This window comes from Theobroma umbraticum, unplaced genomic scaffold, assembly GCF_002168275.2.
Source record: "Theobroma umbraticum cultivar Fairchild unplaced genomic scaffold, ASM216827v3 scaffold_89.0, whole genome shotgun sequence".
NCBI classification, from domain to species: domain Eukaryota; kingdom Viridiplantae; phylum Streptophyta; class Magnoliopsida; order Malvales; family Malvaceae; genus Theobroma; species Theobroma umbraticum.
This window is the reverse complement of record NW_018397271.1, coordinates 2,842,770-2,869,634: the sequence shown is the minus strand read 5'-3', so window position 1 is coordinate 2,869,634 and position 26,865 is coordinate 2,842,770. Positions and strand designations below refer to the sequence as shown.

At 33.2% G+C, this 26,865-nt stretch overlaps 1 protein-coding gene across 1 annotated transcript; it reads left to right on the top strand.

Moving 5' to 3' along the window:
• The first annotated feature begins 1,958 nt into the window (after positions 1 to 1,958).
• On the top strand, positions 1,959 to 17,113 carry LOC110426521 (rhomboid-like protein 20). Its single transcript, XM_021441758.2, has 8 exons — positions 1,959 to 2,217; positions 2,338 to 2,438; positions 4,152 to 4,292; positions 7,116 to 7,182; positions 7,816 to 7,967; positions 8,053 to 8,154; positions 10,699 to 10,821; positions 16,483 to 17,113. Exons 1-8 carry the CDS (start codon positions 2,193 to 2,195, stop codon positions 16,651 to 16,653), a joined length of 882 nt encoding a protein of 293 aa, XP_021297433.1. The 5' UTR covers positions 1,959 to 2,192; the 3' UTR covers positions 16,654 to 17,113.
• The last annotated feature ends 9,752 nt before the right edge of the window (positions 17,114 to 26,865 follow it).

Below are 26,865 nucleotides of genomic sequence, written 5' to 3'. Positions count from 1 at the left end.
CTTGACTATAAGCTGCCACAAAATTCAAATGGTAGTGGGAGGCTGATCTCGATAAGAATACCCAATATTTAGGACAAGAAACAGAATTTCCACAAGATGACATTATGTCCTATTAAAGATTTGAGCATTTTAGAACCATTAATAAATTTGAAGGAAATATATAAGTCAGTTAAGGTTCAGCCGAACATTAGCAAACCCCCTTCAAGGGTGAATTTATTGCTAGATTTTGCTTTAATTTATTTCCAGTGAAGTATGGAGTATGGTCTGGCTCAATAGAAGAAAACAGCTTATATTATATTGCTAAGACTTCACTTATAACCTCGATAACTAGTTTTGGCTTGAACCTATTTCATGAGGTCATACTGGGGCTTCAAAGAGGTATATTCTTCAATCTTCCTTTTATAAATCAATCTCTATACTCATAAACTAAAATCCCAAGGAGACAATTTGGGCTAGTGATTCTTTGAATAAGTAATTAAGAGACTAAAATAGCTAAGCACACCCCTCACAAACACACTAAAGTAAAAAATAGGAAGTAAAACATCCATAAATCAAAGTCAACATTGATTTTATCATTGTCAAGAGAAGGGCATATTGAATAGAGAAAGACACTGCAAGTCCATAAGACACCCTTTCTTGTTTACAGATTGTACAGTGCATAACATCCATGAACATCAGCCTAAGGGTCTTTGTTTTGTTCTAGCATTTCAAGCTCGCATACTTTGGATTCGTTCACAGTACTTTCAATATAAAGAAATGCAAAATTTCCCCAACCATTCCTATTTACGATATTCAGCTCTCAAAATGAATAGAGCAGGACTTAAACCATCAATTATTAATCAGCTCAGTTTAAAAACAGTAAAATTCTCTTTAACCCTTGAATTAATTAAACTGAAAGCTATCCATCAAAGAAATCTCACTAATTTTACTAAAAAATCTAACTTTTTACTCATATTTAGGCCAATAAAAATACCCAATCAAGCAAAGGTTTTCTTTTTTTTTGGTTTAACATGATTTCGTAAGTTTGACTTTAAAATGATTTATTTTGTTAAACATAAAATGTCTATCTTTTATCACATTGTGGAAAAAAAGTAATTAAGTTTTTTTTTTATTTTTTGTTTTAAATTCTTAAATCAGTCATTTTTTGATACGGGTCTGGATAAAAAAATAAACACACAAATCTTAATCAACAACATTTAATATCACGTAACAGTGACATTATCAAAATAACAAATCAACAAACCACATGGTAGTGATGTTATCAGAATAATATGTTAGCTTACCATGTGATATAAAAGTGTCATGTGTATCGTTAAATAATGAAAATCAACGATAATGAAAAAAATTTGTTTAATTCAAAATGAAAATTTAGAAACTTAATTGATTGAAATAAAAAGATAGAGCTTTAATTAACTTTTTTTCTGACATAATTCAAAGATTTATTTAACTATTGAGTATAAAATAAAAATAAAAAGTAACTCTTGTGGTGAGATATTTTGTTTTAGTTTAATGAATAAAAACTTTTACAAAAGCAAAATATAAATATTTTTCTTTAAAAAATTTAATTGGACTCCCTTAATTAAAAGTTCAAATGAGAAACAAAACAAGGAAGAAATGTTGCTAAATTAATCAACAAAGAGAGCCACGACGAATAAAAGAAGGCATATTTTAGGATCTAAAATTAATCAAATTTTTACTTTTAAAAGTCGATCTTGTATTTCTGTAATTTTCTCAATACAGAAAATCGATGAAAAAACAATTAGTAATTATGTTAATAGTTTTACGATTGTAGTATAAATAAGTTTCATTAAGGATAATCATTATTATTTTTAATTAATTTTGTTTCAGTGAAAAAGGGCACTTACATTTTAATTTGATATAAATAAAAGGTTGAATCTTAAATTAAAATTTTTTAATAAATATTGAATCAAAAAATGATCATTACCGTCATAAAAATTTAAAGAGCAGAAAGGGGAAGCTAGAAAAGGAATAGACGAAGAGAGGACTCCTTTTTCGTTTTTGGTGAGAGGGAGAGAGGGAGACGACTCGACTCTACCATCTGTAATTCCGTCCCAAACCAAAGACAAAAAGGGGAAAAATTCCAAATTATAAGCTCATAGAAATTTTTATATAAGGAGGTGAAACTCGAAAGCAGAGGTGGTTGCTTCCTCCTTCCTACCAAGTTTTGAAAGATGAACGGCGGCCCCTCCGGTTTCAGTGCGTACAAGTCCTTCTTCTTCTTATTTTCTTAGGCTTTTACCATGACGTTTTCATTTTCCTTGAAGATATGATGATCATGATTATTTTTGTTATTATTTTTTTGGTTTGTGGTTGCAGATAATGCACCAGTGACTAGAATCTTTCTAATTGCTTGTGCTCTTTTCACCGTATTCTTTGGGATCCAAGGCCGTTCTTTCAAGCTTGGTTTGTCCTATCAGGTAATCCTTGTTTTGCCTTTTACGTTTAAGAGTTGTAGCTTTGAATCTGGGTCGATTTTTTGTTTCTAGGTTTTCCTTCTTTTATTAATTCAAATGTTTTATATAGGATCCACAGATGGTATGACTTTTATTACGTCTTTAAGTTTACTTTTCAATGTGAATTCACGTTGTAGCATTTTTGTTATTGTTTTGTTTTCTGAATTGATATTGTCGGGTTTTCTACGTTGCATTTTTGATTTACCATTTAAATTGCAGTATAAGGTCTTGTGTTTCTGTTTCTTTTAATTTACAAGGACTGGCCGTTGCTTTTCTAAATATTGAATTACAAATCTGTTTCGTGTTTTTTTTTTTATAATAGTCATGCTGATTAATCTCAGATCCTGCCTTTTTTGTTTCATTTTGTTTTTGTCATCACTCGTTCAATGGATGGCATTGCTGTGACGTGGTTAACATGAAAATGATTTCTAAATTGACTGGTTGCTGCACATTCTTAGATGTTTCATAGATTTATAATTAGTTTCTACTAATCTTACGGTGAAGATATTAGGTTGTTGAGATATTGTTGTAATGCAAAATTCCAAGATACATGAAATTCACCTTACAAGAAAACAAGGGTATGGATTATATTGAATTATGAATGATTTGTTCCTCTTCTTATGTTGCCCTCATAAGTTGGCTCAAAATCAAGTAATTTTATGTCATTGATGTGGTTGATGTTTGTGAATTGAGATATCCAGTAGAGGTCAGTATCATGTGCTGACATTCTATGAACTAGAAGAGGAATAGTATATCGACATATTGTCAACTCAGACTTTACATCTTTCCCCACTAGACAGGATTGGCTATACGGATCATATTGCTTCATATTATATTTAAGACCATGTCCTTTGAAGCTTATTTGGCATGCATACAAATAAAATAATTGAAGAATTGGAAGAAAATTATGATATATTAACGGCTTATGTTTTTTTGTAGTGAGGGCAAGTGGAAAACAGGCTTATATTCTACTTTCTTTTTAAGGTCAAGGTGGCCCAACTACTTAGCCGGAAGCAATTAATAGGGCATGTTTGATCTTCTCTGAATGTGTCAATCTATACATGATAATATTATTTTACTACTGTAAATCATCCTTGTGTGCCTCCTTAGGATTAAGAATTGATGTCAAAGTTGTTGATGCAACTTTTTGTTGTTTTGAGACATTTAAACAAGTATTGTGAATGCTGTCAATTTGTTATTTGTTGAGTGTACAGACATTGGCACATTTTATTTTAGATAAGTGAAACCGAAGGGGGTATTCCTTCTTTTATGTCCCTCTTCACAGTTTAAGTGCTTATATGCTGAATAAAACAAATTCAGGAAGTATGCTTCCTGTTGTCAAAAGCTTAGTTTGTCTTGTGGAAAGTAATTTTATGGATTGTTGTAAGAGAATAAAGTCAGATGGTAAAGCAGTGGTCATTTTCTCAGAAATGGGAAAAAGGGGGGGAGGGGGAGGGGAGTAATTGTGAGGAGATTTGGCCTGAACTCAACTGTCAAGCAGCAAAAGATATAAAAATTAAGTGATAATAAAATATTGTTTGTACTTCTAGGTTGTAAATGACTAATCAGTTTAGTGATCTTGCATTTATTTATTTTACTTTTGGGGAGTAAAAGATGCCATGTGCTCTTCAATTTATTGTGTATAACTCTTATTGGATCGTTTCAATTTTATCACAGGATATTTTCAGAAAACTTAGCATATGGAAGTTAATTGCAACAGTTTTTGCCTTTTCATCCACACCAGAACTGATGTTTGGACTTTATCTACTGTACTACTTCAGGGTGTTTGAGAGACAGATTGGTTCCAACAAGTACTCAGTGAGTGATCATGCTGTTTATGCTAGTCCATTCTGTTGTGTTGTCTTAAATGTTACACCCAACATGCAGATAGTTAAACTATTATTACAGAATGTATGTTTCTGATGAAGTACATTGAGGTAACTAAACTTTACTGATATTCTTAAGGCCTTATTAATAGAGGCTCTGCCATGCAAAAAGAATAGAAACACCTGAAAGAATGCTGTTATTTGTTGTGTTAAGAAAAAGGTGAAATTGAAATGTAATAGGATACTAAAAAATATAAGAATTAACAATGAAATGAAAAGAAAATTTCTAAACATAACTCTTTAGCAAAATGTGGCATGATTGGAAGTGAAACATAAATTTCTTCAAGTTTTGAAATCCTACTTGCTTGATGATTTGACCAAGTTGTCGGTATCATACAAATTAACATTTCTGTTTCTTCTGGGAATGGTATTTCCTACATACCATTGCATTTTGATTCACCGTCTTGAGATAGTGGTAATTGTAGCAGAATTTACGGAAATTTAGTCATTTTTAATACTTTTGGCATAATTTAGTTCTTTAAAATTCATGGGGGCTTCTTTTATTGAATCAAATTGGCTACAAATCTTTGTGCTTGCATTGTGCAATTGAAATTTAGGTTTACTTTGTTCCAGTTTATTTTGACATGACATTAAACCCAATATCAGCCTTGGTATAAATAAAATATCCACATGACATGAGGGATCTTCTTCTGATGTCATTTCTTTTACTAACATTCACCATCTCCCAGTCTGTCATATTTTTTGTCTTTCTTGCTCACATCGACATACCTACTCTCATGTGCCAACCTACCCCACCATCTTATCTTCTGATTTCCCAGTAATAGCCATGAGAAGAAGCTTAAAAAACTGCAGGAGGTTGCAACAACTCCTTATTTGCTACTGACTTGATTTTGATTTGGTGGTTTTTAAAATTTTTTTTTATTTCCCTCTCTTCCAAGATCTGGAAAAGTAGGCAAGTTCGCATATTGGCTGGAATAGGATTTTTAGGTGGAAATGTCCAAGCTGGGCAAGTACAGCTGCTGCATCATAGCACAGTGCTGTATTGGTTTTGGTGAAAATTGGTTTGTACACCACCTGTGCAGAGAAAGTGAAAACTGTTAAGGCTCAGTTTCTTTATTCTTCATGAAAATAAGATAAAATTTCCCAAGAGGGAAGAAAAGTTGTGGCCAACATTTCCCTTTAAATCGGTGTTAAGTAGAGACAACCACCTTCAATCACCTGCCGCTACCACTGGCACCTCTCCCTCATTAACTATTGTTGCAGCAAGTAGTGATATCACCCACAGTAATTTCTCCACTGCACTTATTGTCCATGTTCTACTATTAGTTATTCTCGTCTTTAGGTGGACATTTATTTCTTGAAACCTTTGCCTTGATTTCACCTATTCAGATTGCACTGAAGGACTGTTAATTGGTTGATCTTTATTTTCCTGTTGTTGGTCATGATATTAATCTGTTTTCGTTTTAACTGCTAAAATATTCCATGAGATGGGAGTACTGTTCTTCACTGTTAAAGAGGGAAGTAATCAACAATATGATTCTTCTATTCTTTAAGTGTAAACCTGCAAGTTTTATGACGAGTTTGGGATGTAAAAGAAAACTGGGTATACATATATCTGAAATTTATGAATCAAATGATTTTTCTTTTTAAAAGATGAATAAGTAACTGGGGTTTATACAAATATCTTTTGATGGAGAAATTACCATATGAAAGATTAATTTACTTGATTCATAAATTTGTGATGTAAGAGGAAACTGAAATTGCTTATGGAATTTGTGAAGAGTCCTCAAAAATTATTTCTTCTTCATGTCATCATCTTCTTTAATCACATGCCATATGGTTTATTTACTGTTTGAAATGCGATATGAATTTTAAATTCCAAATTCTTTGTTTGCCCTCTAAACAACAATGATTTGAATTTGAACCAAATCTGCTAAGGATTTTAAAAGCCCAAATTTTAGGATTTACAATTTATTCTGGGACTAGTATTTAAACAAATCCATCCCACTGTCTTTGATCTTTCTATGTTTCAATTAATCATTATCTTCTTGATCTCATCTCTCCCTACGCTCTCCTTAACTCCTTTTGTCTAAAGAGAATTAACTCTCTCTCACTCTCTCTCTCTCTCTCTCTCTGTGTGTGTAGCTTTGTGTGTTTTGGAGTGAGAAACTGGACTGTTGGAGAGAGAGAGTTTCAGTTCCATAAAGTGGTGATAAATCAAAGAAAAAGAGATGGAAGCAATAGGGGAAAGAGAGATAGAGATCCTATTGGTATAGTTTGATTGTATTGCCATGTCAATTAATTCTTTGTATAATGAAATAAAAATATTAATTTGAATTCAAATCAAACTCTAAAGTTATTCAAACAGTGAATTGGACTTTGATGAAAATGTAGGATTTCATATCCTTGATTTATTTATATACAAAGGATTTCTAAATTCAGAAATTTGAAATCCAAACCCAAATTTAGGTTGACAAAGACAACATGAATTGTCCAATGTTGCAAAACTTAGTCAGCCACTTAACCTATGGCAACCCATCCAGAGGAGTTATTCTATAAGATCATTGAATTTTGTATGAAATTAATAGAGCGAGCTGCATCTATAGATCTCGATGATAGCACTCAGATATTCTATATGTGAGAGTGAATATTATCAATTGAAGAGATTGACAGTTTGAATTATGTTTAGATCCTCCTATGTTTTTAAACTGGCAACTAATACTCATGCAGAAACTAAAGTATGTGCTCTCTTTTCTTTCCTCCATGTAATTTTTTGTCTGCCCTGATTATGCAGGTCTTTATCTTGTTCTCAGTAATGGTTTCATTCTTCTTTGAGGTTATGGCTCTAGCTATTCTTAAAGGTATGCACTGTCATATCATTCCATGCCATGTTCTTTCTAATATAAGTTTATGTTACATTAATATTTCAGGCTGCTTATGTTTTCTGTCTCAGTTTCTCTAATTTTTTTTCCTTTTGGTAATAAGTTTTCCAGTGATGATTCAAAATTCTTTTTCAAATGGATAATTAGAAATATGCTAGTAGACAATGGACCTTAAAAAACAAAAAAAAAAGAAAAAAAAAAAGAGAGAAAAAGACTCCATATATGTAGGTAGGGAAATTCTGAGGAAATCTTCTGCTTACAGGTTCTTCTAAGTATCATGTGGTAGGATAGGGGTTCTTAAGCAATGAATAGAAGTTGGTCTTTGGGATCAAATCACTTCTTTGCCATTGCCTCATTGGCTACCATATAAAGTAGCCATAATAATCTAGGTGTTGAGTAGTGTTAAACTCTCGGTCGATAACTCATGATCTAGCTTTTATATCTTGGCTTCAAATAAAATATTTTTTTTTTTCTAAATTTTTATTGAAGACAGATTTTAAACATCAGCATGTATGGTTTTCGGTATCATTTGTATGCATGGTTAACTAGTCTAGTTCTCTGTGCTGAATTGGTGATGTTGATGGGAATTGACTTGATATTTAATATTTGCAGATCCCACAGCTAATCTACTCACTTCTGGACCTTATGGCCTCATATTTGCCTCATTTGTACCATTTTATTTTGACATCCCAGTTTCAACGTGGTTTCGTATATTTGGTGTTCGCTTCTCTGATAAGTCTTTCATATATCTAGCTGGTCTTCAGGTATACGGCGAGCAATTAGTTTTTCTGCTTATTGTTTACCTTCTACCTTGAGGCCTAACGGTTAACTTCAGTTTTTTTCTTGCAGCTTCTTCTATCGTCTTGGAAAAGATCTTTCTTGCCAGGGATATGTGGCATCCTTGCTGGTTCATTATATCGTCTAAATGTCTTTCACATCCGCAGGGCTAAGGTTGTTTCCCATCTGATACTTGAGTTAGAAAATTATGCTTCTTTTACTTTCCTTTTTTGGAGACATGGGGATGACATGCATTCTTGTAGAACTTTCATCCAAGCCATACATTTCAATATGATTTTGACTGCAGTAATGGTGGCCACATTTTCAGCAGTAAACCCATTGACAAATGGTCCCATGCAAGGGATCAGCAATAATAAAACCCATTGGCATAAGATTTTCTTGGCTATGTTCATAAACTTTCTACTTCTCAAGGAGTAGTGAAGTTATGTGTTTGTGAAGGTATTTGCATGCATGTGTGCTTGCTTTGCACAGTGTTTTATCTGGGTTGGTATAATTATATGGTATCAAAACGGCGGTCCTTTGAGTTTGAGAGATATAAAAAGCAGGGGAAAAGAGTATGTGGAACCTTGAACTTAAAACAGTTATATTTAGGTCAAATTCTTCTTTTCTTCTTTGACGACACTGTTATGCAAGATACCAGTTAGGGTGGCTGGGTCACCAATCTGGCCATCCAGCTACAAAATGAGACCCACAGCTGCTACTCTCTTCATCGTCCCTTCTACTCTCTGTCTCATCTCCTCCTTCTCCCTGTCTCCTGCCTCTGCACTCCTTTCCTCTCTTCTCACTTCTGCTCTGATCTGTCCCCAAAAATCATAGCTTTAGCATCCCACGCTAGACTGATATGCTAGGCACTGGTTAGGGCGGCTGGGTCACTGATCTGGCCACCCAGCACTAAATCCAACACACAGCAACTGCTACTCTCTTAGTCTAATCTCTCACCAAAATTCGCAGCTTCAGATCTACCCGTTCTTTTGTCTCTTCATCTATCACTTTCTCTCTCTAATCCAATTGCAAGTAGTTGCTGGATAAGCCAAAAAGTAATGCAATTACCGGTGTTTATTTGCATAAACTCTCCACAGGCATTTGACAGCTTTTTCTTCCTCTTAGACCAAATCAGGTTCTTGATTACTTCTTTATTTTTCTCTCTATCATATAAACTAATATTCCATATTTTTTTTGAAGATAATATTCCATGATTTTAGTTTGAGTAATTTATGAGGATATTTTTCTGGTTTCATTTGTTTTGAGATTTATATTATATTTTAGAGCAGTTTTTTTAAATTTCTTCTTCTGCAATCTGGCTTTGTGTGTGTGTGTGTGTGTATATATAGGCATATCTATATATATATATCCAGCTTTGTTATTTTTGGCAAAATGAATTAGCATTGGCAGATCTTGTTTTATGTTTTGTTTCTGTTATGCTTTTGTTGCACTCATACATGCCTAAAAGTGACAAAGGTGGTGCCACAAGTACATGGTTGGTGTATTGATGTATTGTATTCTAAGTAGAATCTAAAATTGGTTTCTATTATGTTTCATTTATTGCTTCTGTTGCTCTAATTTTCTTTGATTTGGTAATGGCGTTAGAAGTTGTTTGAGAGTTTATTCCATAGATGTTTACTGGATATGTGGGTAAAGTAGAAAAGGGAGAGGCATATGGAGATGAGAGAGATAAAAAGAAAGAGTAAAGAAAATGGAGAAAATATAATCTTTTTAGGTTAAATTTAATTATTGATTTTTTTTGTCTTTAAGAGTCCATGGTGGCCAAAGTACGTTCATTTGGCTTGACATGTCATTGTCCAAAATGACCCATCAGCTCTCATTTTCATGGTGTCTGTGATTGTCCTTAGATCAAGGATTCAATTTGCTGAAATTCTTGTATAGAGACTAAAATCAACATTTGCCTTGAGTACAGGGACCGATTGAAAAATTTTACCTTATCTTTATATAATCTTTTTAGGTTAAATTTAATTATTGATTTTTTTTAAGAGTCCATGGTGGCCAAAGTATGATCATTTGGCTTGACATGTCATTGTCCAAAATGATGCATCAGTTCTCATTTTCATGGTGTTAGTGATTGTCGTTAGATCAACAATTCTTTGGAGGGACATAATATACTGAAATTGTTGTATAGAGACTATCATTAAATTTGCCTTGAGTACATGGACCAATTAAAAAAGTTTACCTTATTTTTATATAAGCTCAACAGTTTCAATTTACTTAATTTGAACCTTGTTTTGGCATAATGGATGTAATCAAATCCTCCTGAATGGTTTAACAAGGGGTGAACTAAAAATGCATCTGTTTTTAGTTTTTTTTTTTTAAATAGTCAGGAAGTGATTGTTGAATCAGAACGATAATTAAAATAGAATGAAATAGGAGAAGACATTGTTTTCTGTCTGATTATTAACAATTTTGAACAGACGTGTTAAATTTTTTGCAATTCTAAAGATCTGAAATTGAAAGTGAACAAATTGAAATTATTGTGACTAGATGAGAATGCTCTTGAAGCTTTGTAATTCTGAATTTAATTTTTCCAAGCAAAAGCATTGCTGTGGAATTGAGCTAGAATGGTAATATTTAACTTTTTCCAACATGTAGTTGTTCAATCCATTTTTTAGCATCATTTTCAGTTCATATGCTGCAATATGCTGATTAATTTAAGTCTTGTTGAAGTAATTCATTGTTTTGTTACAGTTCCCTGAGTTTGTTACGTCCTTCCTTTCGCGGCTTTCTTGGCCTTCTACGGGGAACCCACCTACAGCACCAGCAAGGAATCTTGCAGGAAATGTACCTTCCTACACAACCCGCCAAGTGGAGGCAAGTATTTTAGTTGAGTGCTTTTATTTTTTGCAATTTCTTATAACATATGTTTGCTATGAACCAGAATTATTTGCAATTCACACAGGCTGACATAAGCTTGTATATTTGTTGACTTTGTATACAAGATGCATGTGATTGGAATTCTAAGCTGGAACTGGAGTAGGAACTGGGATTTTGTGTATAACTCAAATATATATTTTTTAAAGCATTTGATTGATGAATCTTGCATTTTGTGGTGCTTGCCAATCTTTACGGTGTTCAACTGCTCCATATTATAGCATGTTCCGAATATTGTACCTTTTGATGTTATAATATTGCCTGAAGCCTGATGCTTGATGGTTGGTTTGGGGTAGTATTCAGTAACATTCAATATATTTTAGGTTCATCCATAAAGTCATGCATTCTTCTAAGGTTGAGAATATGACAATATCTTATGCTGGGAAGCCATAAACTGGCATCCACTGGTTTTATTTCTTATTAATAGTATTTGTTTACGTATTAATTCATTGGAATTGTACTTAATGTATGAAATAACTATTTTGGAGTCATTTACTTCGTTTGTTGGTCAAAGTTTAAATCTTCAATTTATTTAGAGAAAAAATGCCCATGCAGTAGGTTATCATACTCTAACAGCCCTTTTGAATTCTAATATTGGTGAAACGGGTATGACTGCCATTTGCCGCATCATTATATTTACTCACCATTAACTAAAGTAAACCAGCAAATATAAAGTAAAACATAATAAGATAACCAATTGAGATAAATTTAGGAAGGCTCCTGCATCGATCTCCTCAGGTTGACAAAAGACCCTCCTCATTAGTGAAAATTTTGGTAGCTTCAGCATAGATTTCTGGATCAGTCCTTTTTAATTCATCTAAAGTAATCCAAGTAATTTCACTAGCTGGTGTACCCAACCACTTCTCTAAAAATCGACTATACTGATTCCCTCTTTGAGACTTTACTTCCTTAGCATCTAACACATCTTCATTAACATCTTGTTGGGAGGTAGGAAATTGATGAACTTGTTAAGAAATTGGTAGCCACTTCCCCATCAAATCCCTCAAATGAATATAAATCAGACACATTGAGTATAGGACTGATCTGTAACTTAGAGGGCAGCTCAATCAAATAGGCATTTGAGCTCACTTTCTTCAACACCTTACGTGGTCAAAACTTCTTTGACTTAAGTTTGTGATAAGTTCCCTTTGGAAAGTGCTCTTGCCTCAAATGCACAAGCACAGAATCACCTTCTTCAAGCTCTTTCTCCTGTTGATGTCGGTTGGCAACAGTAGGATAAGCTTCATTGTTGCCCTTCAAAGCATCCTTAACCTCATTCACTTGTCGAATATGTTCAGTAAAAGCCTCTCCATTATCAGTATTGCAGGCTTCTTGTTGCAATGGCACTAAATCAAGTACATGTTGTGCTTTAAGCCCTTAAGCAGCTTGGTGTCGTCTTAAGAGTTGTGTTAACTGAATTATTGTAGGCAAATTCAACTCGTGGTATAAAGAAGTTCCAAGTCTTCAGATGCTTTCCAACAAGATATCCTAACAAGTTTACCCAAACTCCTATTGGTTGCTTTAGTTTGACCATCTGTTTGTGGATGGCAAGTGCTAGAGTACTTTAATTCAGTTCAAACTTTGTAGTTTGAACTTTGTCCACAAAGTCCTTTATGAGTGCCCCATGAATTTGACATATCTGTCCAAAACTATAGATGTAGGAACACCTTGCAGCCTCACTATTTCTCTAAAAGACAAGTGAGCAACATGTGTAGCATCTGAGGTTTTAAAACATGGTATGAAACTTCAACAAGAAAGGAGCCATATCCTTTTGTAGTCCTTGGCAGCCCCAGGACAAAATCCATACCCAAATGAACTTATAGAGCCCTGGTAAAGGAATGTACAAACTTGTATACAAAACCCTTCCCAAACAGACAAGCTGAACATCTCTTCTCCAATATATCCATGTCTTTAAGCATCTTTGTCCAATAATAGCAATCAGCCACCATTGCCATGGTTTTATCTCAACCAAAATATCCTAATCCACTCCCACGAAGGTCTCTTATGATCTACTCTTGAAAAGACCCCTTTGGAATGCATAATTGATTGCCTTTGAATAAAAACCTTCATGCAACCTGTATGGCAGCTTTTCTACTCCAGCTGGTCCATTCAATTCCTCTACAACTCAACTGAAATATGGATCACTTTGGTACTGGATTTTCCAATTCTTCAAAACCAGTAACTTGAGTGCTCAATGCTTTTAGCAATAAAAAATGTCAACTCAAAGCATCTGCTACTATATTGGACTCCCCAATTTTATACTTCAATGAAAACTTGAATTTATCTAGAAAAGCACTCTATCCAGCATGACGATTGCTGGGTTTCTTCTTAAAATTCAAAGACCATAGAGCTTGATGATCGGAATAATAAAGTACTAACTCCTTATAGGCTAAATAATGTTGCCAATGATGTATAGCCTTCACCACTACATAAAACACTGAGTTGTAGGTGGAATAGCGCCGTCTGGTGTTTGACTGCATTCAACTTAGGTTGTTTTTGGGTTTGGGTTCACTCCAGGTTCAGTCCATCTTGGATTAATATTGTTTTGAATTTGAATCGTATCGGTTCAGGCCAACTCGCGTGGATTGCCTTGAGCTTGAGCAGGTTTTGGTACAGTTTGGGATTCATATGAGTTGTAGACGTTTTTGTAAATTCGAATGTTATAAATAATTAATTTTTTCTGTAATAGATGTCAAGTCAATATCATTGATTAATTTAGCAAATTTAAGATAAAAATGTTAAAAGAAAATTTGAAATTTAAAAAAATTGATATAAACGTAAATGATACTTTTGTTTTATCTGTAGTATACACTCACTATCAATATTTTGTGTGCTTTTATTTTTATCTTTCTAGTCATTATAACTTTTGAATATATTTCAACTTTTCAAAAATTTCTTCTTATATCTAATTATCATTTTTGATTTGGACATAAATTAAAAATACTAACCCTAGATAGAATCATCTAGACAAATGTCCAATTGGTGTGAATGGTGGATATTATTTAAAAGAGTACAAATAATCTCTCATAAAGAATACTAACTTAATTAAAATATATAATTCAATAGGTAATATTAATACTTAGAAATTATAAGAAACCCAAAATTTGATATTTAAAACTAATTGATATAAATCGTAACATCTAGCCATTTTTGCATTTTTTCCATTAAATGGAGAATAAAATTGTATAATAATTATAAATAATATATTTTTTAAAATTTAAAATTATATTTAAGAAAAAAAGTGTATCATTTATTTATTTACTCATTTTAAAAAAATCATTTAATCACAATCAGGGTCTTTTCAGATTACAAATTAAGGTTTTTACATGTTTTGGATCAGATTGGTCTTGGATTTCGGGTGGTTGTGGGTTCAGGTCACTTCGGGTTCAGGATGTTTTGGGTTTGGGTTGCCTTGGGTTTGAGTTCTATTGGTTTTGGGTGCTTGACTGTTTTTAGTCAATTTGGATCAAATGGTCTCAGGTCAGCTCAGGAGGGTTTTCGGACTTGATCATTTTTTCATCTATATTTGACAATTCTCACTAAAAATCTCCACTGGCCTTCCATCTTTGATTGAGAACTACCCCAATTCCAACATGTGAAGCATCACACTCCACAACAAACAACATCTCAAAATCTGGTAGTTCCAGAAACGGTGCCTCTGTCATCAAAACCTTTATCTGTTCAAATGCTCTCTGTGTAGAATTTGACCACTCAAACTTATATTGGAACTGAAACTCCATATGAATCTCCTGTAAAATGAGATTAACCCATGAAACCTTTGAATCTCCTTGATTGATTTAGGTGTTGGCCATTCCCTAATGGCACACACTTTCTTCGGATTTGGTCAACAATAAAACTCAAAAACACAACCTCATGGCACAAGAGAGCACTTCAAATGTATACAGAGTTTCTCTCTAAGAAGAGTTTCTAAAACTTGTCTTAGGGAAGTCAAGTGTTCTTTCTTAGATTTACAATTAATTAAGATGTCAACAACATAAACCACCCCAAATAAGTTAAAGAAAGGTTTGAGTACCTCCGTCATAACTGGCACGATTACGCTTAGAGCATTAGAAAGACCAAATGGCATCGGTAACCATTCATAGAGTCCATTGGGCATCTTGAAGGCTGATTCACACTCATCACCACTCCTTAGTCTAATTTGGTGATAGCCACTTTTTAAATAGAGAACGGCCAACTGATGAAGCATATATTCTGACCAAGGAATAAGAAACTGATACTTGACTGTAATTTTGTTGGTGGCACGGATGTCCACACACATCCTCCATGAACCCTCCTTCTTAGGAGCTAGTAAGGTCAGACAAGCGCAAGGACTTTTGCTTTGCTGAACAAAACCCTTAGCAAGCATCTCCCTCAATGTGTTTTTGCATCTTAGCCCATTGCAGCAGAGGCATTCTATAAGCTGGTACATTTGGTAATGAAGCCCCAGGAACCGACCCAATAGCATGTTGAACACGCCTAATTGGTGGTAAAACTGATGGCAATTCCTCACTGACCAACTCCTTAAACCCGTCTAACAAATGCTGCACTTCAAAGGGATGCTTTGGTAATTCACCCTTCTGGTCATCTCCACTTTCTGTACTCTGAGCTTCAAACTCCTCTAAGGATAAAATTGCATTTACCTTACTGCCCAAAGAACGACCAGCTTTTGTTTAGCTTCCTCCTTTAAAGGGTGCAAGGTCGACTTCTTCTAAGCCTTCTTCACATTCTGCAAGATTCACCCTTCTTGTGGACAAGGTATCTCCTCTTTCACAACTAAAACATTGAATTTGGGACTTGTTACCTGCCTTAGAAGTACCAAAACAAGAACTATTATGCTCTCCATTAGTTGCTGCATTATTCCATTTTGTTACTCTCCCAACTTGCCTTCCTGAGAGGTTTAATGGTTCCGAAATCCTTGAAAAGTGCTATTATTACTCTGCAAAGTAATACCACTCTGACCATACACCTGCCTTCTTGCATTGTAGTGTGTCATCTTCTTTTCTGCCATTAAAGCATAATGTTGAGCATCTTTAAACGAATTTCTCCCATCTTATCTCTAACAAAATGATTCAACCCAGCAAGATAATAAGAAGTCAATGAAAAGAAAACCAAAACAGTGAAAGAAAACTAGAAAAAAAGGCTAAAATTGATGTAAAATCGAAGTTGGAACAAAATGACTAGGGTTTAGGGTTCTAAAACCTCAGACAGAATAATTCAACACAATACAGCTGCCTAATGAGTCTAAAATGACAATTTATAATACGGTTACTAATAGCTTGCTTCATAAAAAGCTCCTAGCCAGTTAACAGCTCTCAAATTCAATTATTGGAAAGAGGAAACGGAACAGTTTTTAGGTGGAGTCAATGTTTTTGACTTTTGGTGCAGTGGGCCTTTTCCTGTATTTAGCTGAAAATATTTTTGAATTTACATTTCTGGTAAACTGTTAGCCTGATTGAACACTGGATATAAAGAATTTTCGTTCTCTCGAAACTGATACATGTGAAGGTTTGCTGTGGATTACATCGATTCTTTGATGCAGTTTGAGTTCTGCCTGGATATTTTACTCTCTGTAAATTAACACATTAATCCTTTTCGCTTCAGAGAACCTATCCGTCTACTGCTGCACCTTCTGCCATAGAGCCGCCAGAGGACTCCATTGCTACCCTGGTGTCAATGGGGTTTGATCGGAACTCAGCCAGGCAGGCACTTGTGCATGCCAGAAATGACGTCAATGCTGCCACAAACATTCTTCTTGAAGCACAGGCCCACTAATTGAACACAAAAATTGCCAGCATTGTAGCCCAGAAGCTGTTTCATCTCACAGATATCGACCAATTTGCTTGCCTCCTGGACTTCTGTGGCATTGGTAACATCGCTTTGAAGTAGTATTTTCTTCCATTTTGTCCCCCACTTATTTCTGTTGGTAGCTAGTAGTTTCAGGTTAAGTAATCATACACCAATGCAACTGAACACTAGGAGTTTGTAAAATTGTTAACCCCATGAATGCTGTCAAAAGGATACAGTGCATAAAGATGCAAGTTTTGCATGTGGGGCTTATGGTCCAAAATTACTGACTAGTTTGTACATTTGTTTTATTTGAATTGACAATTATTAGGAGGGACTTGGGCGGCTGGTGGTGTGGCAAAACATGCTTGATTATATTTGAGGAATATGTTTCAATTTTATGTCGTTTTACAATGGAATTTAACATCTTCAACAATTTAATTCTCTATTAAGGTTGCACGTTTCAGCTACTTATTAGACTTAAAATAGAAATTACAGAAAATGTTTTAGAAGTACCTCTCAACAATGGATGGATAATTTGGATACTTGATTATGGATGGATAATTTTTTAGAGAATTTTTCTGTTTCTTTTCTTTTCATTTCTTCTTTTTAAGCTTTGAGATTTTTGTAGAAGTTGAAGAGAGTGACTCCTTTGGATGGGGGTGGAAATTCAATGTGTGATCCAGGTGGTTCTTCTGAGATTGATGAGGTTTGAGTAATAAGTTGGAATCGATTGTTCTTACCTGGGGATAGAATCCATTTGGTTTCTTGGAGTTGTTTAACTTCAACCTTAAGCTTCTGAGTCTCTACTTTTTGCTCCAGACACTGCTAGAACGGAATGCGTTGCTCTAGAATCTTTGGAGACTTGTTTAAGTTTGTTTTGGAGAAGTTTAATTATATCATTAGCGACCGTGGTATTTTCGTGGACTTTATCTTTCATGCTTTTGATCTTATTTTGGATTTAATAAGGAATTTTGTGCCAATTTAGTGTAGCTTCTGTTATGCTAATTTTGGTTGGCCTCTCCCCATAACGTCTGCTTGAAGCGGAGTTGGAATTTTGGGTGCATGTTGAATTCTTTTTCAGTGAATTCCTCTAGTGGAGGTAATTCATGACCTTAAAAAAGATATAAAGGTTGGAACATGCAAATTGTTGGAATAGGATTTTAGTGGATTGATGTGATTATGTAAAATACGGATTTTAAAAAATTTCTTTTATAAAGGAATCAAGAAATCCAATTACATAGGCGAAAATAAACACCATTCTTATTGCAAGTAACTTAATCATATTTTAAAAATAATAATAATTTATTAAGAAAAAAAATATTTTTTATTTTGAAATTTTTATTTTTGGATATTGGCACATTAATAAATGATTTCTTGATCAAACAAATTTTCATTTATTCTTCAAAAACGCTTTTAACTTGAACTTTGAGTGGACAATGTATAGAATGTTAGATTACAAGATAATAACTAATTTTATCTCTCTTTTCTTCAAAAATTAATAGTTACTTTTCTTTCAAAAAATTTAGCCAAGAATGGAAGAGAGTGAGAAAGATACAACAAAGTTTTGGAGGAGGAAGAGAGAAATGATAGTTGAAACTTTTTCGAGAAAAAGTATGTATATTGTTTTTTCAATATCTTTTTTTTTATTAAAACTCTTACTTCAAAGGTTTAATCAAAATCAGACACCTTTAAATCGATCTTAACCATCTATTTAAAGTTATGGAAGCATCAAACATGTTTTATAATTATTAAAATTAAAATTAAAAGATAAATAATTTAATTTTTTAATTATCATTTAAAGTTCTTGATAAAATAAAACTCTTTATTGAATAATAACTTTAATTTTATTATTGTCCATCTTTATTTAAAAAGAATTAATAATAAAAAAAAGAGTGATTGTCAAATATGAAGTCTCATTTTATTAACATGGATGCCTAGACTCATTTTGCAAGAATCTTCATAACATTATTTAAATTTAAGATAACTCTTGTCTTTAATTAAAACAAAAATTTTATCTTGTAAATCGAGACAAATATGTTTTCTTGTCTAGATTAAGATAAAATATTTTTCTTGTCTAAATTAAGACCATACATATTTTTTTGTTTAAATTAAGACAAATATGTTAAAATTACTATTTTTGTACACAATTTAATTAATCAAATTAAAACATGCATTCCAACCTAAACAAGTTGAATTCTATGGAGTTAAGTAGGGAATTTATTTGAACATAGATATTCCACGCTCCAATAAACTTAGAATTATTCTTAATTACATTAAAAATAATTCAAACTTATTAATTATGAAATCACTCCACCATATATTCATGGTTGCACTTTTGGATTAACTATAATTACAAGAAACAATACAATACTTGATATTAATTATTATTTGTCCAATTGCAAACCTTATATTATGAACCCTTATAATCATCCAATTACAAAAGGTGAAATTATCATTTTACCCTTTATGTCAAATGTCCTTTAGTCTCAAATTTCATCCAATTAATGATTCAATACTCTAGATCTAATCTTTTATGTATCTAAATGTGATGAGTAGCTAATTCATCAATCCACTAGGCACAGATTAATCATTAATATTCTTGAAATCACTAGAAGTGATGTAAATGCTATGAACTCTATTATTTGGATATATGTTCTCAGATGTTCATTTTGATTATAATCGTAAAATACGGAGTCTAGATCAATGCTTTATGATGATCATGCTCATGGTAAATCAAAGATTATAAGAAGATTAAGCACGAGTCCACTATCCATTAAGATTTCGGTCATGCTATAAACAAATGCATAAATGTTAGATCAAGATTTAAGTAACAGTTAAACTTAAATTTGATTCTCACGTGATTCTGATTCATGTGATAGTGTCATACTTGAAGTCAAATCATTTCAATGATTTAAGACTCATTATTCCCTTGAAGTGAATCACATTCATTTCATTGGAAGTAATCTAGGTACTACAACCTTAAGACAATAAAGTGACTAACTTTATTATATAACTATGAACAACTTTTAGATTCAATTAAAATACATGTCTCTATGTATGACATTTCATACAAATGTATTTTAATATCTCAATAGAATCATGGTATCTTAATAACTAGATAATGAATGCTTACTTAAAACAAACATTTCGTATTATTATCAAAATGTACTTTCATTACAAATTTAATAAAATTAAACATGAGAATATACTTGCTTTCCAAGGCACCAAATTCTCAAAATTCCTGACACAAACTTAGGGAATTTGTAGGGGTCTTTGGATTTGTTGATAAGTTTAAGAGCAACTTTGTTTCTGAACCCACTTTTGAATTCTTTTGTAGAAAGGTAAATTAGGCTTTAAGGGATTTTGAGGTCGCTACTTCTAACATGAGGGCTTTGGTATCTTTGGCTTTGGTCTTGCCTATTCTAGAGGAGAATATTTGACTAGATACTAGTATCTTCATCCATCTTCTCCCAAAGTCCTATTGAAAGATTTCTATCTTGATATCTTTTGTACATCTCTTTGCTAGAGCATTTCTTTCTTGACTTCTTAGTTGACTTATAATCATGGTTAAGTTCGTAGTTTGCTTCCAAACTTTCTTTTAAACATCCTTCACAATTACAATTAATGTTTCATAGACAATGTCCTATGAATGGATTTGTGAAGTGGAAGATAGGTTTTCCTTTATGGTCAAAACTTTGAATTAGTGCTTGTTCTGGACCAAGTTCATCTTTTGCTAGTTTAAGCATGAACATTGTGCAAAAAACTGGTGGTGTAGAGGGTTCTTTTAAGTGGAAGTGATCGAACTTGATCTCTATTGTTTCGTCTGCCTTTTTAGTGAAATGGGTTTCAATGGACTGGATGTTTTCCTTAAGTGCTTTTGTGGAGTGTTTTATGAGGACTTGTATGGGCTGGACAGGAGAAAAGGATGGCTTTGTATAAGCGGATTAGGGATTGGCAAGGGGTAGCCAAGAAGATTGAGTTTTTTCTTCTTCTAGAATGTAATCTACTTCATACAAAAAGTCTAAGTTAGATGTAGATCTTATAGAGGGGCATGAATCTAAAGAAATAAAAGCACTATTAAAACAGTTGGTTTATTGTATAAGAGGCCATGATTGAAGGGATCCTTCCTTCCTAAGTCGTGTCAAGATAATGTAAGCATAAATCTAGGAGTATGGCTTTAATACCAATAGAAAAAGAGATGGAGCAAGATAAGAGAATAGATTGGATCAAAAAAGAAAATCCCAACAAGTATGCTCTGGCCACAAAAAACATCTCTCTTAGCCTTCTAGGTGGCACGAGCCTTTTAATTGTAAGGATATCTTCAAAGATTAGAATGATTCATCTTCCCTACTCAACCCTATCAATATTGATTCTTGGACGTCTCTGAGACCAAATCTCTTTCTGATGCACAAGGTCCATCAATGATGGCAAATGCAAAGCATACTCAAGGATTTGAACTAATGGGAGATCTATACCTACATTTCTTAATAATTACTTAAAAGCAGGAATAAGCAATTTCAAAAGTCATGTGGAGAAAACACACAATTTTATTTCTTTAGGATGTTTTGTCCATTTTTAATTATTTAAGTTGTTTGAGATATTTTTAAAATAACTTGTTTAAATTTTAATTTATAGTTGTTTTTGTAAAGTTTAATTATTAGTGAATTGTATGGATGTGAATTGTGAAACATAATTATTGTCTTATACAGATACGAATTCGGGTAATTGGGTACTTGTGTCACATAAACTTGTCAAAATAGGCTTGACCCATTTTTTACTAAAAGTGGGGTAGGTTGGGGTATTAAAAAAAGGCCTAAATGGACTAGCACATATCGTATCACTTGCACGCAAGGGTGGCTTGTCTTACACCTGACGCATAAGGCCTATGCACGTAAGGGTCACTTGCACATATCGTGCGCGTAGGTAGGCTGTGGGCTTTAAAGTTGCACACATGTTGTGTGCCCTAGCATAGCAAACTTAGGTCTACATGAAAGGGAAATCACCCAACATGCTCGTACACTTTACGCGCACAAGGTGTGCACTCACAAGCTACGTAATCAGGCATCACACACTTGTGAGTGTGCACAGACGTCGCGCACCTGCTAGCTGCACACACAGAGGCCACATAGAGGAGCCGTACATGGGTTGCATGAGGTCCACATCACTTGAGGTATTGAATATGGGTTAAGACTTGCTGAACAAGTGAAAAGGGAGATTATTTCCATAAGTGATCCTTATTATCTTTTACTTTACTTGTACTCCAAGCAAATCTAAGATTAGAATATTTCTTTATTTGTTATTTATTTTATTTGCACTTCAAGTAAGTTTAGATAGGCTATTCCACTATAAATAGCCACTTCAGGTATTCTTTTATTTTCATCAAGCAATTTAGTTCTTTATAGTGGAATAACTAAAATCTAAATAAAAAGTGTATTATTTTCATCAATTGGCATCAAAACCAACTTTAGCAAAACCCCATTGTGTTTTAATACGACATTTAAAAAACAAGAAGAGATGGCATTAGTTGTAGATCAAACTATATCAAGCCGAAAAGGTAGAGAAACACAAGCTGTTGCCAAAACAGGTAAGTTGAGGGATGCTTTGTCTACACTTGAAAGTTGAGTCACCAAGGTAGAAGTTGTCATGGGAGAGATTCAAGACAAACTTGAGGAAATCAAGTCCAATAAGGAGTAGTTGGAAGCCAACGACGTTGACTTTCGAGAAAGGCTACTTGATGCTATAGACACGCTAATGCATTATGACATAAAGTTGAATGAGTTGATCTTTCACAGTCATGCAACAAAAGATTACTGAACTCAAGAGTGTGATCACTTCTCTAAGGGAAGTCACACAGGGTGACAGGCGTAGTGCACAAACAAATATCACCTTGAAGGTACCAAAACTAAAGGGATTTTGAGGCAAATGGGAAGCTAAAGAAGTTGATAATTTTCTTTAAGGATTTGTGCAGCACTTCAAGCATTTCAAGACAATGGGCTGTTAACTCTCTATGTTTTTTATGATAACAAAACACTCTTCATTCATTAATGTCTAGCCTTATTATTTAAGTGTGTAATATTTAATTTAATTCCCCTAACAAAATTGGTAATTAAAGGCAAGTCAAGAAGCTAGCTAAATTTAAAGAAGAGTTAATCAATTAAAGAAAGAAAGAGCAAAGTGATTAATAAAGATAAAACTTTAGTAACTGATTAACAGGAAGCCTTAATCAGTTAAGGTAAAACTAGGCATTGACTTAAAACAAGGCAGAGGAGACTTAATCAGGTAGCATAGGACTTTACTAATTAAGGAAGTACTAGAAGCTGATAGCACAGTCATGTTAATCGGTTAAGAAGTCTGGTTAATCGGTTAGAGCACAAGTACCCAGTACTCTCAAGGGCTTAAATCAAGTTTGAAAGATAGTTGTTCATTAAATAGAGCCAAAATGAAGAAGTGCAAATTTGAAAAATCTTTAATTGATTATAGCTTGTGGTAATTGGCTAAAACTAAATAATGTGAAGCTCTAATCTGTTGAAGTAGAGAGGCTTGAAAATAACGATCTCTTAATCAGTTAGAATCTCCTATAATTGGTTAGAATAAAAGATATAGCAACAAGACATAAAAGCTATAATCAGTTAAAGTTGCTTGTAACTCGTTAGTCGAACTTTGTTAGCCCATTTGAATTTAAGCGCTAAAAGATAAAATAACAGCTAGAATGGCATTAGAGTTGTCTCCAACAGCTAGAAACTACTCCTAATAGAAAAATTTGACTCCCCAAGTATACAAAGAAGCTCCAATGGTTAAAGAAAGGAGATTTAAAGGAGAGAAGAACCTTTTTGAGCAAAAAGTCAAATGTCCTTCACCAAAAACACTTGTTCTTCATTCTAAATCCAAGAAAAGGGTTTAAGCTTGATTATAAACCTTCCAAATTTGTAAAGTTTCATAATTGTAGTTCTTTTTCTTCTCTTTCTTAGAAAATTAAAGTGTGGGAAGCACTCTAAAGCTTATTGTAAAAGATTAGAGCTTGTGTTATAAGCTCACACGTGTAAAAGCGTGGTGGAAGTTCTGAATTTCACTAGTATAGTAAAGTTGGGTTGAAAATCCATGATTGAAAAATCAAGAAAATGGATGCAGATCAAGGGAACTGAATTACTATAAGTACTCTTATATTGTCCACTTCTCTCAACCTTTTTTTACTTGGCATCTTTTAGCTATTACAAGCTTTACATCCTTCTTTCTTTTATTGGTTACAAGTTTTAACTCAATAGGTCTGAACTTAAAATATTTTGTGTTATTCATCACCTTCTAGCATTTGAATAGGACCAACAAGTGGTATAAAAGCCAATCCCTCAATTTAAAGCCTCACATTTTTAGGGACAGATCTATATGGCTTTACAAAAGTTAGTAATTGCTAAAGATCAATCCATTAATAGGCCTATTCTATTTTAGGGATCAAATTATGCTTATTGAAGCATTAGGAGGTCTATATACACTAGAAGCCTTAACTATGAAATGTGGGACGTAATCATGGAAGGACCTTATGTTCCCACCTCACTTAGTTTTGTCATTGATGAGAAAATGCCTAAACCAAGAGCTGAGTGGATTGAACCTGAAATAAAAAAAGTCCAAACAAATTTTAAAACCATTAACACCCTCCACTGTGCATTGACTTCTTTAGAATTCAACAAAATCTCTAACTTTACTACAACAAAAAAGATTTAAGAAAAACTTAACATCATTCATGAAGGGACTTCACACGTAATGTAGTACAAAATTACCTTATTCACCCATATTTATGAAATGTTTAAAATAGAATCAAGTGTAGATATATCTACCATGTTTGATAGGTATACCAATATTATAAACAAGCTTAATCAACTTGAAAAAACCATCCTTGAACATGAGTTAGTAAAAAAGGTATTTACATGCCTCCCAAAAAGCTACTTAGATGCTTCTCAAAAAGCTAAAAATCAAAGGTCACTACTATTTGAGAGGCCAAGGATCTCAATGTGGCCACACTTGATGAAATTTGTGGCTCCCTCCACACACATGAATTTGAAATGAAGGAAGAAAAAGAGGAAAAACAGAAAAAAGTGAAAGAAAAAAAAAATTCTTGCACTTAAGATTAGAACACTTAAGGAAGAACTTGAAGAATTATCAAGTGATAATGATGAAGAGTTAGCAATGATGGTCAGAAGGTTTAGGAAGTTGATGGGAAAAAAAGGTAAAAGTTTTGAAAGGAAAAATTACAAGAAAGATCAAGGTATTTCTTGAAAAATAAGCACAAGAGTAATCTCAACAAAAAAGATGAGATGATTTGCTTTGAATGTAAGAAACCAGGACATTTTAGATATAAATGTCTAATGTTGAAAGAAAAATCATCAAAAGGATGAAGAACTTAAAAAAAGCAATGGTAGTACCAACATGGACCGATAGTGACTCCTTAAGCTTAGAAGAAGAAAAAGAAAAATTGAAAGAAAGTGCCAATTTTTGCTTGATGGATAAAGAAGAAGAGATTGATGTAACTTCTAATTCATGTGATATTTCTTATTATGATTTACAAGATGAATATGATTGCTTACATGCTGAATTTGAAAAACTTGCTTTGAAATATAAAACTATGAGAAAAAAATTGTTGCATTGAATGAAGAATTAGAAAAACTTAAGCATGAGTATAACTTTGTTTTTAATCAAAGGAATATGCTTCAAATTGAACTTGAACAGTCTAAAACTGATTTTGAATTCTTGAAGTAAGATTTGGAAAACAAAAACTTAGAATTACAAAGAGTTGTTGATGAAAATGTTTAACCTAAAGTTGATAGAAAAGAAATACTAAAGCTGAAATCAAAAGATGAAGAAGAGTTTAAAAGAAAAACAAGCTTTAGAAGGAAAACTAATGGTATCTCATGTTGCTACTATGTGTGTTGTAAAAAGGGTCATGTCTTGTGAATGTTATCATATTAATGGAAACTTTCCTAAAACCAAATTGATTTGGATTCAAAAAAGATCCCATATGATTGCTAACCACTAAGGACCCATCAAAGTATGAGTACCCTTAAAGAAAACTTGAAAATCTATTTTATAGGTTAAGTAATGACAAAAGGATCAATGTTTTGAAGCTTAACTAAAGAAACGGCAACCTTAGTACTTAGACAGTGGCTGGTCAAGACACTTGATCGACAATGAGAACTTGTTTGCTAAGCGTAATAGAAACAAGGGTGGTAGTGTTTCCTTTAGTGATGACTCTAAGGATATTATCCAAGGAATTGGAACCATTGGTAACGCATCTTAAACTCAAATCAAGCAAGTTTTATTTGTTGAAGGTTTAAAACATAATTTATTAAGCATTAGTCAACTTTTGTGATAGAGGTTTTAGAGTATGTTTTGATTCTCATGGATGCCAAGTGATTGATGTTAACACTAACAAAGTAGCATTCATTGGCAAAAGAAATAAGAATATGTAAGTTATTTTTCTTGATGAAATTAAGTCTAGTGAATCATACTTTATTGCCAACTATGTATGTGATAGTTGGTTGTGGCATAGAAGACTAGAACATGCTAGTATACATATAATTTCAAAGCTTTTGAGAAAAGAATTAGTCATTGGACTACCAAAGATATCATTTGAAAATGACAAGATCTGTGATGCATGCCAACTAGGGAAACAAGTTGGAAGTTCATTTAAATATAAGAAAGTCATATCAATTTCCTGGCCACTTGAACTATTACATGTTGACTTGTTTAGACTAATTACTGTTGCTAGTCTAGGAGACAGGTCATATGGCTTTGTTGTTGTAGATGATTACTCTAGATTTACATGAGTATATTTTTTTGCTCATAAAGAAGATGCATTGCCAATTTTTGTTAAACATTGTAAAAGAGTTCAAAATGAAAAAGGCCTCACCATTGTTAGTGTTATGAGTGATCATGGTGGTGAATTTGAAAATGACAAATTTGAAATTTTTTATAATAAAAATGGTTTTGATCACAATTTTTCTACTTCTAGAACTCCACAACTAAATGCAATTGTTGAAAGAAAGAATAGGACTTTAAAAGAAATTGTAAGAATAATGCTTTGTGAAAATAACTTGCTAAAGTATTTTTAGAGCTATTAATACTGGAGCTTACATTTTGAACAGAGTTTCCATTAAAACCATAATTTCTAAAACCTTTTATAAGCTTTACAAAGGAAGAAACCAAAAT